Below are 15,695 nucleotides of genomic sequence, written 5' to 3'. Positions count from 1 at the left end.
TTCTGTGTCTCTGAAGACATGCCTGAAGACGAAAACAAACATCCAGTCCCCCAGATAGAGGGATTAACAGACTCGATTAAAATTCCCCACCGGCCGGGAATCGAACGTGGGGTCCTCTGAACCGAAGATCAGTACGCTGATCTGAACAGAATAGTGATAATGGTAATTTGGGAAGTGATCATCATCATCATCATCATCATCATCATCATCATCATCATCATCTGTTTACCCTCCAGGTTCGGTTTTTCCCTCGGACTTAGCGAGGGATCCCACCTCTACCGCCTCAAGGGCAGTGTCCTGGAGCTTCAGACTCTTGGTCGGGGATACAACTGGGGAGTATGACCAGTACCTCGCCCAGGCGGCCTCACCTGCTATGCTGAACATGGGAAGATTGGAAGGGATAGGCAAGGAAGAGGGAAGGAAGCGGCCGTGGCCTTAAGTTAGGTACCATCCCGGCATTCGCCTGGAGGAGAAGTGGGAAACCACGGAAAACCACTTCCAGGATGGCTGAGGTGGGAATCGAACCCACCTCTACTCAGTTGACCTCCCGAGGCTGAGTGGACCCCGTTCCAGCCCTCGTACCACTTTTCAAATTTCGTGGCAGAGCCGGGAATCGAACCCGGGCCTCCGGGGGTGGCAGCTAATCACGCTAACCACTACACCACAGAGGCGGACTTGGGAAGTGATATTATATTAAAGATGACTTTGAAGTTGAGACCCATTTCTTTATGGAGACATTTTTAGACAGTAGTAAGGAATAATGTTTTTACGTGTGCGTAACTGGACTACGTATTCTCGTGAATACTTTTCAAAACACCTTTGAATATAAGCACAAAAAAAAGCAAAGTCATCTCCGTAGAGGCCATGAAGGCCCTTGGAGGGGTGGAAGGTAAATGCTCCCACTATCCGTAACCTCAGCACTTGATGGGGTAGAGAGAGGTTAGCTCTAGGCCCGGCCGCCTTTGCCTCAAAGGAATTAACCTGGTACTCATTTTTGGTGTAGGCTGAGTGAACCTCAGGGCCACCTCCAGAAGTGGAAACCTCGTTTCCTAAATTTTACGACTTCCCGACAGGGATTCGAACCCACGTCCTTTTGGGCGAACCAAGCACGCCTTTACCTCCTCGGCCAGGCAGGGTCTTTTGTATGTAAGTACACTGGATCATTCAGTCATAATTTTACTGATATAAGAAAGTTCACAGCAAGGTATCTTAGCACGTTATTGAGGAATTATTTGAATTAGAACAAAAATGGCTCATAAGAAACATTTAGAAAACGTGGTTTCTTTGTAGGTAGGTAAGGGTTATTCTGCCCGAAGGCAGGTCCGAACCTCCGCAGAGGTGTTCCTGAGACGGAGTTTACATGCGGTAGGGTGGCCATTTCCTTTCCGCTCCTCCATTCCCTTACCCCCCACCAACAGCGCGTGGCAACCCATCCAACTCCTGACCATGCCCAATGTTGCTTAACTTCGGAGATCTCACGGGATCCGGCGTTTCAACACGGCTACGGTCGTTGGCGGTTTCTTTGTAAGTGGCATAATTAGCACTATAGAAGAGAATATTCACAAGTAGTTATCATAAAGCCCATGTTAAACATAGACATTTTTAAGTTTGTATCTTAGATAGACGCTCCTAACGGAAAAGCTGATAACTACATTCAGCGCCCCCTTTTGTTCGTCCCTCATTTCTCAGCCTTGTATAACAACAACAACAACAACAACAACAACAACAACGTAAGCGATGGTTGGTAACTTCTCTGAAACAGATGAATAAAATGGTATAGTTTTCGTCCTCGGACTCACATGTACTAGTTCTCAAAAAATAAAAATAATAATAAATTCGCTTATTTTGCTAGCCGTGTTGTGAATGGCTAACGTTCCTACGTTAGCTCCGCTATATATTCCTTCAGTTCTAATTTGTTTGTTAGTTAGGATGTAAGATGTTAAGTGTAAAGAAAGAGTAGGCTGCTGAAGAAAGAGAGAGTACAAAAGTAGACTCTCCAAAGTACATAATATTCTTAAAGAGTACATGCATGCACAGAAATGGTGTCCCGACATAAACAATCAACAGTGCCCTACTCCAGTACTCCGACCCATTGGCTGAATGGTCAGCGTTGAGACCTTCAGTTCAGAGGGTCCCGGGTACGATTCCCGGTCGGTCGGCGATTTTAATCGTGTTGGATTAATTCTGGCTTGGGGACTGGGTGTTTGTGTTTGTTCCAACACTTTTCTCTTCATATTCAGACAACACACTACACTACCAACCACCACAGAAACACGCAATAGTGATTACAAAACACGCAATAGTGATTACATAGTTCCATATTATGTTGGCGTCAGGAAGGACATCCGGACGTAAAACAGGTCCAAATCCACATGTGCGACACAGTTCGCACCCGCGACCCCATAGGTGTGGGAAAAGCAGTAGAAGAAGAACTGTCCTACTCCAGTATTGGAAAGGAGGGGAAGGAGTCTTGAAGGCCACTCCAGTACCGAAAAGGACGGGAAGGGAATGAATGGGTAGTGGTGAAAGCACAGTGTGTGTATTGCTATGCATCCATCACTGCCCATTTCAGTCAGAACAGTCTTGTAGCGGGCTGTCTAATCTGCAGTAAGGCGTTAAGAGAGGTGGTGGGAGGGGTAGTGAGGAGGGCGCCATGCTTTGTTTAAATCGGGACACCATTTCTGTGCATGCGTGTACGTCTGGTAACCCTACCTCTCCTCAAATACACGTTTCCAGTTGCGGATGAGGTGAGGTGCATCATCGAAATGGGATTTTCGAATCAACAGATACGACCTGAGATGTATTAAGTTTGTGACTTTATTTTGGTGTTTAAATTTATATTTAATTGGAAGTTTATTTCCTGACATCTTATATTAATGTTACATTTTGTACTTACGACGCCGACTCCCTCCAGGGCGAACAAGGTGGTGCCCACAAAAAGCGGGAAGTTCCTCAGCTGGCCCACCATGTCCCGCTCGGAAGGCGAGGGGATGTCCCGGAACACGTAGTACATGGTGATCCCAAGACCCACGAATGTTATGACGTTGGCGAGCGTGGAGAAGGGGGACAGCAATTTCAGGTTCCGTACGTAGTTGAGTAGAATGAGCGGTGCCAATAACATGAGCATGTACAGACGAACGTTTACCGGCATCCAGTAGATATCTGCTACCTGGGAACACAAGGATTGTCAACTGCAGAACATAAAATTACCAGCACCTTCTAGATAAATAAATCCAACCAACACATAAATAAATCAGTCAATAAATTAATATAATAATAATAATAATAATAATAATAATAATAATAATAATAATAATAATAATAATAATAATAATAATAATAATAATAATAATAATAATAATAATAATAATAATTGTATGGTCTCAGCTACCGTGTGCAAGCATTTTAATTTGACGCCATCTGTTGCTTGCTTGTTCATCAATTCGGACGCTTGAGTGGAACAGGGTTCACTTATCCCCGTGAGTTAAACTGGGGAGTTGTTGAAGTTTGAGAGGCCGCGGACCCAATAATACGGCTAAGGAATACTTCATGTTGACTACATGATACCCTAGTATCCGCAGATCACCGCATTGATAGGCCAGGATCTTACCTGGGCTATTACTTATATGCTGTACTTCTACCATTTGACGTATACTGCGAGAATACACATGCGATAGGCTTATAGCATTGTACAAGAGATGTCTCTCATTTACAAGAGGGAGGAGGGGGGGGGGGCGAAGATGATTACCTCAATGGCTTAGCTGCTGGCTTCCCATCCAGAAGCCTGAGGTTCGAATCCCAGTCGATTCTCTGAGTCGAGATCTTTATCTCATCAATCACATAGTGTCAGGAAGGGCATCTGGTCTTAAACCCCAAGCCAAAACCAAATGAGTTTCCTGATGAGTTGGACGACTATTTCACTGAATTTGTCGTGGTCAAGGACTTGATGTGCCATAGTGAGACAGGGGAGGGTATGATTCCGTACTGTGTTACTTTGGAGTGTCGGCATCCCGGACACTGAATCTGCCAGGGTGGGCCCGACTCCTAGACGTTAATGGAGGCAGGGTTGGTGGTAGAGGATTGTGGTGCGTTTGAAGCACGAGTTAGTAAACTATTTGTATTTAAATTTCTGGAAGAGAACCTCGATCGTTAAAATACACTTCCAGATATTTTCAATAATTATGACTAATGGGGATGATCTCATGTTATAATTTATGAAATGAGTACTACATTGAAAGTGTATATTTTAGTATTTTCTTAAATTATGACATTTATGCGAGTCCCAGAACGCGCGCGCAGCCGCTGGCCCCTATCGGGTGCTAGAGTAAGCCCCCTGCACACGGGGACAGTAGTGGCGGCCAGTAGTACTAGCCAGTAATGGCCCTGTGCAGGGGTACTTCCGCTTCAACGTCCAGTTGGCTACTGGCGGCCACCAGACTCAAGCATGTTTGAGTTTACTGGACGCCAGAGGGCCAGTAACAGGGTCACGTGACCTAGTGGCAGCCATTATTGTACGTGTCTTAAAAGGTACTGGCCGCCAGTAGAGCGCTAGACTCTGTTGAGGAACTACTTTTGTGATTTACTTTTGTATTTACATTCGTTGCGAAATGTGTTCACAATCTGAAGAAGTGAAGACAAAACCAACTGCTAGTATAAAATGGAGTGCAGACAATATAGGTACATTTTTAGAAACTATGAACTACTATGGAACGTTCGTCATTCTGATTATGCCAACAAGGCTAAGAGGGAGAGTTCAATGATGAAGTTAAGGGATGAATTAATAGGATAGGGGGTCGCGGTTCCTGACTTGAGTTTTTTTTTGGGAGCTCGTATAAAGGCTATAAAGGCCGCGTACAGACGTGAACTCCTGAAAGTGAATGAATCAAAAGGAAGTGGAGCGGGCACGGACGACGTCTACGTACCGAAACTACTATGGTTCACTGCAGCCGACAGTTTTTTGAGACATGTAGTCATCACGAGGAAGTTCACATCGAATTTGGTAAGTTAGCTTTTTTTTAATCCTTACGTAGAAGTATGTTAGGTCAAAACTATATGTCAAGGTAAATAGCTATTCAATTAATTGTCACCTGTCGAGAGGTTAGGTAATATGCAGGCATTTCTTAGTTGCCAAAATAGAAGCAAAATTAACAAACATATTTGTAAAAATAAGGAGAAAAGGGATAATAAGAACTATTTAAAATGCTATCAATTCAATATCTAATTTAATAAGATACAAGACTATATCAAAAGACTACCGACCCATTGTGTTTTAAAACATTTTGTAATCTTTTTAGTATTTTCAACTACCCGCATTAACATTAAAAACTAATGTTGTAATTCACTGAACAATAACACTAGTAAGCCTTTAAGAACATTTAATTTTCACAGAGTTCATCAATAAGAAAGTAGGGCTGAAGTATATTTGCTGTGCCACTGATTCCATGCCAACAGCCTTCACCTACCAAGACACTCGTCCTTCTCCACTGAAGTACTCAGCCAGTTTCTTCCTTGTTTCCGAAGCCCTTTTCGAATATGTGCATGCCGAGCGAGTTCCTCTCAGTGACGGTAGTTCTGTCCTAGTGGAACGCCACTGGTCGGGGTGAAAAACTCCTGTGTCAGTGTTTTCATGGTCAGTCCATCTTCTTTCAAAGTACGTTGCCGGTGACGTCGTTTGCAACCAGTTGTGGAGAGTACATGTGCCTTGTACAATCAGATCTACAGTTTGTAAATCAACTTTGATTTCTTTGAGTTCGGTAAATTACTAGTTGTCTTAATTTCAGGTCACAGCAGTTATGAGCCCTAAAGATAACGAGATGGACGAAGAAATTGAACAACAAACTGTTGATAGTGAACAGAATGTCGACAAATTCCTTTGAAGAGGACACGTCAAAATCCCCAGTTGTGCCTACGTTTCAAACACCTATTAGGAAAAAAAACGGCGTGAAGAAAATTATCGAAAGTTGAGTTTGCGATTGAAAAACTGCAAAAAATAACAGAGTCGCCCGTTGACTTCAACCAAAGTCGAGCCCGACGAGGTTGACGTATTTGGCAAATATGTTGCATCCCAGTTGTGGGACCTTCCCATAAGAAACCGCCTTACTTGCCAGCACGAAATTCAATCCATGTTAACAAAAGAGAGATTGAGGCTGTTAGAATCCCCACAACCTTCACGTTCTCCGATGTTATCTGCAGCCTCGTCTTACATAGAAGATTCTGATGACGACTCTAGCATTCCAAAAGAATGTATACCTGAAGGAGATTTTGTTTACAGAAATTTACAATGGACATTACCTGACAAAAATTTTTTGTTTTGTGTACTTTACAACGTATTGTAACTAACATTACATTTAATAATAAATTGCTGTACAAAAAATTGATATTTTAATTTAATCACGTCTTTTATGGTTAGAATAGTTGTTTGGAGTGACAACCCCTAAAAGATATGCACATTTCCGCACATGTTTACTTTGAACTCACCAGTATATAAACTAAGAATTTGCAACTCTTTTTGCAAATAATTATGAAATGATACAAATGAGAGCCCAGTCTTGATTTTTCTACTACCCTATACTGAAAATGAACAAGTTAGTACGCAATAACTTGTGAGATATTACCTTCATATATTCTTGTAATGCTAAAGTTATTGCTGTAAGTACTTCTGGCATAAAACTAGAAATGGTGTTGGCTGGTATTCGAAACATGATTGCTGGAGTTTGGTAACTGTCACCACTAGCTAAAAATCGTAAGGCAATTTCTAGTTTTGGGCGGGCAGGAACTGCGTTTCTCATTACCGTATCTGTTTTTGATATTTTGTGTTCAATTAAATTAAAGAGTTTGCTAAATTGCCCCACACTCATTCTCATAATTCTCTTGTGTTCCAGAGGATCTTCCTCAGCAAGTTCCCGAAGTATTGTAGACGAAGCTCCTAGCTGATCACTATGACACACCCAGTCTTTAACCCAGCACGCCCTACTTTTGGTTAATATTTCTTGAAGGTCTTCACTTAAACAATGTACAATATCACTTACAGCCTCATCAACAGCTTCCTCTTTCTCTTCATCAACCCCCTCCATGTTCTCACACATCCTCTGACAACTGAGTATGTACTGACGTCCTAGACAAACACTTCCACCATTAACCACATCCGCATTTAAAACTGGTTACTGGCTGCCACTAGAACATAAAAATGGAAGCCATTACTGTCCTCGTGTGTAAGCCTACTGTCCGACCATTTCACTGGCTGCCACTGCTAGCCGCCAGTACTGGCCGGTACTACTGTCCCTGTGTGCAGGGGGCTTAAAAGATACTGTTTCGGGTCGGAGCGGAGTCGGCATGTTCGGCTATGCATGACGTCAATCATGGTGCCAGATGGCGGTGAATCCCTGCTGCACCCTGCTGCGATAGTCTCCACTACCTGCTGTGGTGCTGCAAAATCGGTTAGCTGTATCGGAAGACAATTTGTGCGTATTTCCGTTAAGTATTTTTAAATATATATTTAAAGGAATTAAAGGAAAGTATTAGGTGATAGACAACAGGGTTTTATGAATTGCTTTTTTTTAAAATAATATCGAATAAAAATTTATTTTTTCTCCACAACACTGCCCCCCCCCCCCTCCGTCATACTCGCCGGTACTGGTTCTAAACTACTGACACTTCTTAGCTGGGTACTTGGCGAGTGATGCCGTCTTGTGTAGACTTGTCCCAGTGCGTAATTTCATTCCTGCCATTCGTCCGAAGTTGTGAAATAATCCGATTCTATTCCTACTGTTTCCTAGTCCCTTCCTTGGCTTGCGGTTAGAGGCGCGCGGCTCTGAGTTTGCATCCGGGAGATAGTGGGTTCGAATCCCACTGTCGGCAGCCCTGAAGATGGTTTTCCGTGGTTTCCCATTCTCACACCAGGAAAATGCTGGGGCTGTACCTTAATTAAGGCCACGGACGCTTCCTTCCAACTCCTAGGCCTTTCCTATTCCATCGTCGCCATAAGACATATCTGTGTCGGTGCGACGTAAAGCCCCTAGCAAAAAAAACCTTATAACACACTGGTGACGGCCGGTGTTTTTCTGGAGTTTTACGCAGGCGCGAGATCTCTGATGAGGTAGTCTGTTTCCACCAAGTGGTACACAAGGCCAGATAGTGTGAATTTTGACAGAGTTCATTTTAGGAAAGTAGCTTTGAAGCTCTCGAGCTTTCTCAGGTTAGCGATACTACGATTTTCCCAGACATTCCTTAGTTTGTAAGCTGCTTTGGTATTAAATCAGTAAAAGTAGCTGTAGCACTGTGTAAATTGAATGTTTATCCAGATTCTTGGTATCAAACATTACTTGCTCCAGCAACTATATTACTTACCTCTTTCAGGTTAGAAGCGACGAATACCACGTAGACGCAGCAGATCCCTAATTGATATGTGACGAGGAAGCCATTTACCACAGTACTGGAACAAAACAAATACTTTATGGAAACTGTGTACACACATAATTAGTCAAGAAACGTGGATGTAATAAGATATTAAACAAAGTGAACACATAAATCACGACGGCACTCCAATAATAAACTACTAAATATACGAAGGTCGATCAAATATAAACAGGATTTTTGTTCCTGAACATCAACAGTTGATAGGACTAGCCCCGCGCTTCTGCCATGCTTAGGTGGGACCGTTAGGAGTGGGAAGAGCGTGCTGTTAGATATTTCCCACCGTTTCGTCAGTAACGCCAAATACTTTAATATGATAATACCGGACAGCTTGCTGTTTTTAGTGAGAAAGTCGATAGTGCTGCTACCTACATGGCTTGGTGTGACCAACTCTTCAATAACATATTGTCATCTGTATGATTCTTGGCGCACTGCGTGTTGTTTATAATGTATCAGTGTTTGTCACTAAATAATCTTACATTGCAGTTATATTCCAAGAAAAGTGTTATGCGCTGAACAAATTACCCACAAGCTAATGGGCATGGGAACTGATAAGGACAGCAAGTATTAAAAAAGTTATGACCTCGCATCTGTGTTGAGGTTACATTCTATGACCCTTATATTAAGAAAATCAATCAAATTCTCTACTGAAATGTTAGTGGGACGTAACAATAATAATATTAACATATATGGAACTCTAGTATACTCAAACTTGAGGGTCCACATTGTTAAACAGTACCATAAATTTCACAAACGAAAACTTGTGGGCCTGTAGCGTAATGGTTATCGCGGTAGTCTTGAAATTGAAAATTGAAGGCCATGAGTTTCAAATCCAGTCATTTTTTACTGTAAGATAATAATAATAATAATAATAATAATAATAATAATAATAATAATAATAATAATAATAATAATAATATTCTTTACGTCCCACTAAGTACTTTTACGGTTTTCGGAGACGCCGAAGTGCCGGTATATAGTCCCCCAGGAATTCTTTTACATGCCAGTAAATCTACCTACACGAGGCTGACGTATTTGAGCACCTTCAAATACCACCGGACTGAGCCAGGATCGAACCTGCCAAATTTGGATTAGAAGGCCATCGCATCAACCGTCTGAGCCACTCAGCCCGGCGTAAGAAAATTCTTCTTCTTCTTTATCTGTTTACCCTCCAGGGTCGGTTTTTCCCTCTGACTCAGCCATGGATCCCACCTCTACCGCCTCAAGGGCAGTGTCCTGGAGCTTCAGAATCTGGGTCGGAGGATATAACTGGGGAGGATGACCAGTACCTCTCCCAGGCGGCCTCACCTGCTATGCTGAACAGGGGCCTTGCGGGGGCATAGGGAGATTGGAAGGGATAGACAAGGAAGAGGGAAGGAAGCGGCCGTGGCCTTAAGTTAGGTACCATCCCGGCATTTGCCTGGAGAAGGATGGCCACTTCCAGGATGGTTGAGGTGGGAATCGAACCCACCTCTATTCAGTTGACCTCCCGAGGCTGAGAGGACCCCGTTCCAGTCCTCGTACCACTTTTCATTTTCGTGGCAGAGCCTGGAATCGAACCCGGGCCTTCGGGGGTATTAGCTAATGACATGAACCACTACACCACAGAAGCGAGCAAGACAATTATTTCAGTGTATTACAGGCATAGGCTTGAGCACCAGTCCAACTAATTTAATACGTGTGTATGGTAATGCTTCATGCATAATTTGTGAAAGAGACTTTAGGAAATTCTGAACACTTCTTCCTTGTCAAGAACATCCTAGTTCACTCACCGTAACCCCAATGTATTATGTATTTCTGTCTTCGGAGGTAAAACAGAAAATTCAAAGTACAGCAAAAACGAGAGAGCAGTGTGAGCTGAGTTCTCCTGTAGCATTCGGGAAGATCGGCCTATCGAAGAATAAGAATACGAAGAAGAAGAGAAGAGGAAGAAGTCAAAATAATGGATCAGAACTCCTGTTCCTTAATTACAGCTTTTCTTTCCCAAAATTGCAATAAATCATGGATGTTGTTAAGTTATCTGCCCACTCTGGCGCTTTGGCTGAATGGTTAGCGCTTCGTGCCTCCCGTTCTTCATTCTTCGGAGCGTTGGATCTCTCCCATTTCCCTTCTGATTAGTGTTAATAGAGGATGGCTGGCCTATCAAAATTAATCACCACCACGGAAAGGTCAGCGTACTGGCCTTCGGTTCAGAGGACCCTGGTACGATTCCCGACTGAGTCGGAGATTTTATTCGCGTCTGTTAATTCCTGTAGATCGGGGGCTACGGGTTTGTGTTCGTATTCATACGCATCTTCAAATATATACAACACATCACACGAGAAACAACCACAGAAACACGAGGTAGTGAATATATATCCCTCCACATACGATTGGTGGTAGGAAAGGCATCCGGCCGCAAAACTAGGCTAAGTCCATATAACGTCCTTCGCCAGGCTAGAAAAAACTGGAGAGAGTAGGTAGTTGTTAAATATTTCCCCCAGAGGATGGTTGGATCCTCAAACAAATGCTGCTTTTAATTTTTAAGACATAGCGAAAGGCACGGGTAACATAATGCTCGTTTGGAGGTTTATGAAAGAGGCATTTCATATTTTAAAATGTCATTCTTAATTATTATGATTATTCAATTTATTATTTTAACAAAAATATTTCCATTGAGTGTAGTGCATTTCTCTCAACTGTAGCATAGACGAGTATGCAGTTCACACCAACACGCTAGATGTCACCACCATCGCTGTTCGCACTCGACTCAATGCTGTTGAGATAGAGCTGTCCGGTATTGGTGTATTAAAGTATTTGGTAACGCTCACGATGTCGGAGCAGCAGGTGCACCCCTCCACTGTGCAGCGCATAACAATAACATTTCTTGCTCGTGAAGGAGTTACAACGGCGGAAATTTGCCAGAGATTGACTGCACAGTTCGCTGATCAAACATAGTCAAGGACGCGTGTGTTTGCCTGGCATAAACAGTTCAAGGAAGGGCGAGAACGTGTAGAAACACGTTCGCCGTCCTCGGACCAGCAATGCAGACGAAAACATTCGTGCATTTAAAGACATTATTGCTGATTGAATTTTTATGAGCGAAGCACAATCAATGCTGCTTACTACTGCGAGCTGTTGAACAAGGCAAGGGTTGCATATCGCCGCAAAAGACGAGACCAACCGATTCGACAGGTCATCCTCCTCCACGACAATGCGTGGCCCCATACTGCAGCTCTAACTGTCTCCAAGGTACAGGAAATGCACTGGACTACACTTGATCATCCTCCTTACAGCCCGGACTTATCGTCCTGCGATTTCCATTTGTTCTGACCGCTTAAAGAAGCTCTAGAAGGGCAGCGATTTGCAGATGACGAGAGTGCGGAAGACTTCGTGCACAGCTCGCTGGTGACACGACCCTGTTCTTTCTACGATGAGGGCATCAAAAAGCTGCCCATACGCTGGGACAAATGCATTTCTAAAGCAGGAAACTATGTGGAAAAATACATTGCAATAGCCTTGTGTTTTTTCAATAAATGAATTTAAATAAAATAAAATTCCGTTTATATTTTATCTCCCTCGTATAATTTAAGTGGAGATTTTTATTACAAGTGTGATCCTTTTTAACGCCACACCGATACAGACATGTCTTATTGTGACGATGGGGCAGGAAAGGACTAGGGCTGTAAAGGAAGTGACCACCCCAGTATTTGCCTGCCATGAATATGGGAAACCTAGGAGAAGTAGCCTTTTTTTGTTGTTGTTATTTGCTTTACGTCGCACCGACGCAGATAGGTCTTATGGCGACGATGAATCAGGAAGGGGCTAGGAGTGGGAAGGAAGCGGTCGTGGCCTTAACTAAAGCACAGCCCCAGCATTTACCTGGTGTGAAAATGGGAAACCACGGAAAACCATCTTCAGGGCTGCCGACAGTGGGGTTCGAACCCGCGATCTCCCGAATACTGGATACTGGCTGCACTTAAGCGACTGAAGCTATCGAGCTCGGTAAAAGTAGCTTCAGGGCTGCCGACAGTATGGTTCGAACGAGAATCCTGTCCCGAGCAAACTCAGCAGGCTAGCAGTCCAGGCAATTTTCATCTGAGCTCAGCTCATATCGTCTGCGAGGGTAACAGTCCAGTTGGCTAAGTGTGCGCTGAACTCTGGTTGGAACACACTATCTCCCGAATGCAAGCTGACATCTGCGTGATCCAAACCGCCTAAAAATAAATGTCGTTCCCCAACGAGAAGTGATTACACCCATTTTCTGGCCGAAAGGTTGGGATGGGATCTTAGAGTTGGTTGCGGGAGAGATCATTATATTTGAGAGGAGGGTCTAGCCGTTATCATCAATAGAGCCTAACGTTTAAATGACCAAATCTTCAACTATTGTATTGCGTTGCCATGAAGTATGACTCGTTCAAGGAAGCGAGTTCACGAGGGAAACGACCTCACCTTGATGTTGAATGGACTCCATTTGGATAAATCTACTGGACAAGAACTACATTACTAGCCATGCAAGAATGTGACTAAATTATTGTCAACGCGTTTTGTTGTGAAGGTATTTAATAGTACATCACACTGTAGTCGGACTTACCCGGCATATCGCGTGGCTTTCCTCAGCACTGATGGCCCCTGGTCAAGTGCCACCTCCACGGTTCGTGGATACGATAGGAGAGGAACTCGCAGCTGTCGGCACAGCTCGTATTGGGAGCGGATCTGAAACAGATGATATTAACACTCCAAGACATTTGGATTGGCAGCAAGCCCTTTCAGGATTGAATGAACACTATTTGAGAATGTACATTATTCTAATCCAGGTAAAGCAGTATTTTACTCCCAGAAAATATTCCTTTTAATTAACATAAATAATGCACAGACTTCAAGAAATTTGCAGAATGTAGGATGTCACCTCAAGTATCTCCTCTCTACTTACTCCATCATACGAAGCGTTCATCCTGTCGCAACTTTTCATTAGGGTATTATTTATATAAAACCCACCCAATTAGCTATAATTTAGCAAAGCCATCGCTGTGCATGTCATGAAGGTCTATGAAGGACTTGAAGATAAAGACTTCCAGTCTCCATAATATCGGCACTAAGTGGTTAGATCTATGTTCGGTAACGTTTATCCCTAAGAGCTCCATGGATATATGGTTAGCGTGCTGGCCTTTGGTCACAGGGGTTCGGGGTTCGATTCCCGGAAGGGACTGCTGGCGCGGGGACTTGGTGTATGTGTCGTCTTCATCATCATTTCATCCTCATCACGACGCGCAGGTCGCCTGCCGGCGTCAAATCAAAAGACCCGCACCTGGCGAGCCGAACATGGCCTCGGACACTTCTGGCACTAAACAACATACGTCATTTCATTTCATTTCATTTCACTTCAAGTCCCAAAGAATTAACCTGGTACTTCGTTTTGGTATAGACTGAGTGAACCTCAGGGCCATATAACTCACCAAAAGCAGAATTTTATTTTCTAAATTGTTCGACTTCCTGTTGGAGAATGAACTCGCATCCTTCTCGGGAACCGAGCACGCCTTTGCCACTTCCGTTAAGCAGTCTCTAACCACCAGCTTTTACCTTCATTTGCCTGACAAGTGAAGTCGGGTGTCGTGTGACTGGCCCTTACCCGGAGGCATCAGGTTCGATTCGTGGGCAGTACAAAAAGACGGCTGGAACGGGGTTCACTTAGTCTCGTGAGACCAGCTGAGGAGCTGTCTGACGTAATAGGCAGCTGATCTGGTCGCGAAAGCCCGAAAATACTGTTGAGGGTGTGTTCGGACTTACCTAGCGGCACCTCTACATCTGCAGCCGTCTGGCTCGGCAGCTGTCGCCTTGGCAATTCAAGGTCTTCGACGATTTGTTATCCCCTCAATTAGGACTATTTCGTCATGCTTCGACATATTCCTACATACCTAACTTTCAAAATTAGAATTTAGGTATCAGTTCAGATACATAGTTGATACGTAATTTGGAGTTACTTGATGTGCTGGAGTTTTTAGGAATGTTGCTGGGATTCACTCATGACAGCTCCTCTATCATCCCTGTACTGTCTTCGTTCATTTGCGACATCATTTACTTATAAATCTATTACATTTTAGATCTTAACCCACAATACTGTTACAGTTACCAGGAGCTGACGTAAACCCTGCCGTAGCAACTAGCGAAGTGAACGTTCTTCTCTCTCTCTCTCTCACACTGCAGCACATTGACTCGCCCACGTACAGAACTCATTTTGAGTGCAACTAAAAGGGGCCCATTCACAGTCGAGCGGGTTGGCGAGCCCGTTCGTGTCCTTGGTCGCACTGACCGGCTCGAAGGTGTATGGGGGGTTGTTGAGGGTTGGGCTCGAGGTTGGGTCCGTGTTGGCGGTTCGACTGCTAAACCAGCGAACCCGACCGGTTCGCCAACCCGTCAGTGTGTGTATGGCCACTACCTGACCGGCTCACTGTGGTTTCGTCTGTAGCTTAATTTGGTTTCTGTGTGAGTTAATTAGGCCTACCTCAAATAACAATGACTTTTGAAAAGAATAAGCAGTTCCGGGAAGAATTTATTGAAATGTACTGGGCGAGTCCTGGAGCTTTCCCATCCTTGCGTCACGCAATGCCTTCCATGTGTTAGTGCGACATTCGAACACTAATAATAATAACAATAACAACAATAATAATAGTAATTTGAAGAAGAAGAATCTATGGTCTCCCGATACTCTCGTACAAATATTATTAGCCATTCTGCTATGACATATATGACTCTCGCGTCTCTGCACTTAACTTGTTAATACTGTAAGTATGTATCATACATTACTACAGTGGTGGAATTTTCTGTGTTTCATAATTAGTAGTGGAATAACATTTCCCAAACTAATCACTTTCAAAAGAATATTACGTTTGTTCTATAAAAACGATCTTATAATACATCACAATCAAAATTGTGTAGGCCCACTTACGTGCAAATATTCCGACTGTAACGTATCGAAGATTGCCCAACACGTCTCAGGAATGATTTTTCCAAGTAGCTGAGGAGATATTACGCTGCTAAATTTCAGGTCTTCATAACTTTTCCCTGTCGCTAGAAATCGCAATGTTACAATTAACCTCTCTTCAGCACAGATGGTATCTCTCATGTGTGTCTCCTGTTTCTCTATGTTTGGCCGAATCAACTCCAACAATTTTTCGCAAGAACTGTCGCTATCCATATGCAGAAAGGTCTTATAATCTGCAGGTTATTGTACGCACAGAGTTCTTAATAGGCTAACGTGTGAAAATCCTAGTTTATCTCTCAACCATTCCTTCATTAACACACGT

At 43.4% G+C, this 15,695-nt stretch overlaps 1 protein-coding gene across 3 annotated transcripts in view; it reads right to left on the bottom strand.

Moving 5' to 3' along the window:
• Positions 1-15,695, bottom strand: part of LOC136874020 (proton-coupled amino acid transporter-like protein CG1139) — a 206,297-nt gene that overhangs the window by 37,661 nt on the left and 152,941 nt on the right. For all 3 annotated transcript variants that reach the window (XM_067147489.2, XM_067147488.2, XM_067147487.2), the window contains exons 5-7: positions 12,986-13,107; positions 8,347-8,431; positions 2,897-3,169 (exon numbers count right to left, since the gene is read on the bottom strand). In XM_067147489.2, the coding sequence (XP_067003590.2) occupies positions 2,897-3,169; positions 8,347-8,431; positions 12,986-13,107 (480 nt within the window). The remainder of the gene's footprint in view (positions 1-2,896; positions 3,170-8,346; positions 8,432-12,985; positions 13,108-15,695) is intronic.

This window comes from Anabrus simplex, chromosome 5 (assembly GCF_040414725.1).
Source record: "Anabrus simplex isolate iqAnaSimp1 chromosome 5, ASM4041472v1, whole genome shotgun sequence".
Classification (NCBI taxonomy): Eukaryota; Metazoa; Arthropoda; class Insecta; order Orthoptera; family Tettigoniidae; genus Anabrus; species Anabrus simplex.
This window is presented reverse-complemented; position numbering and strand designations above follow the sequence as displayed.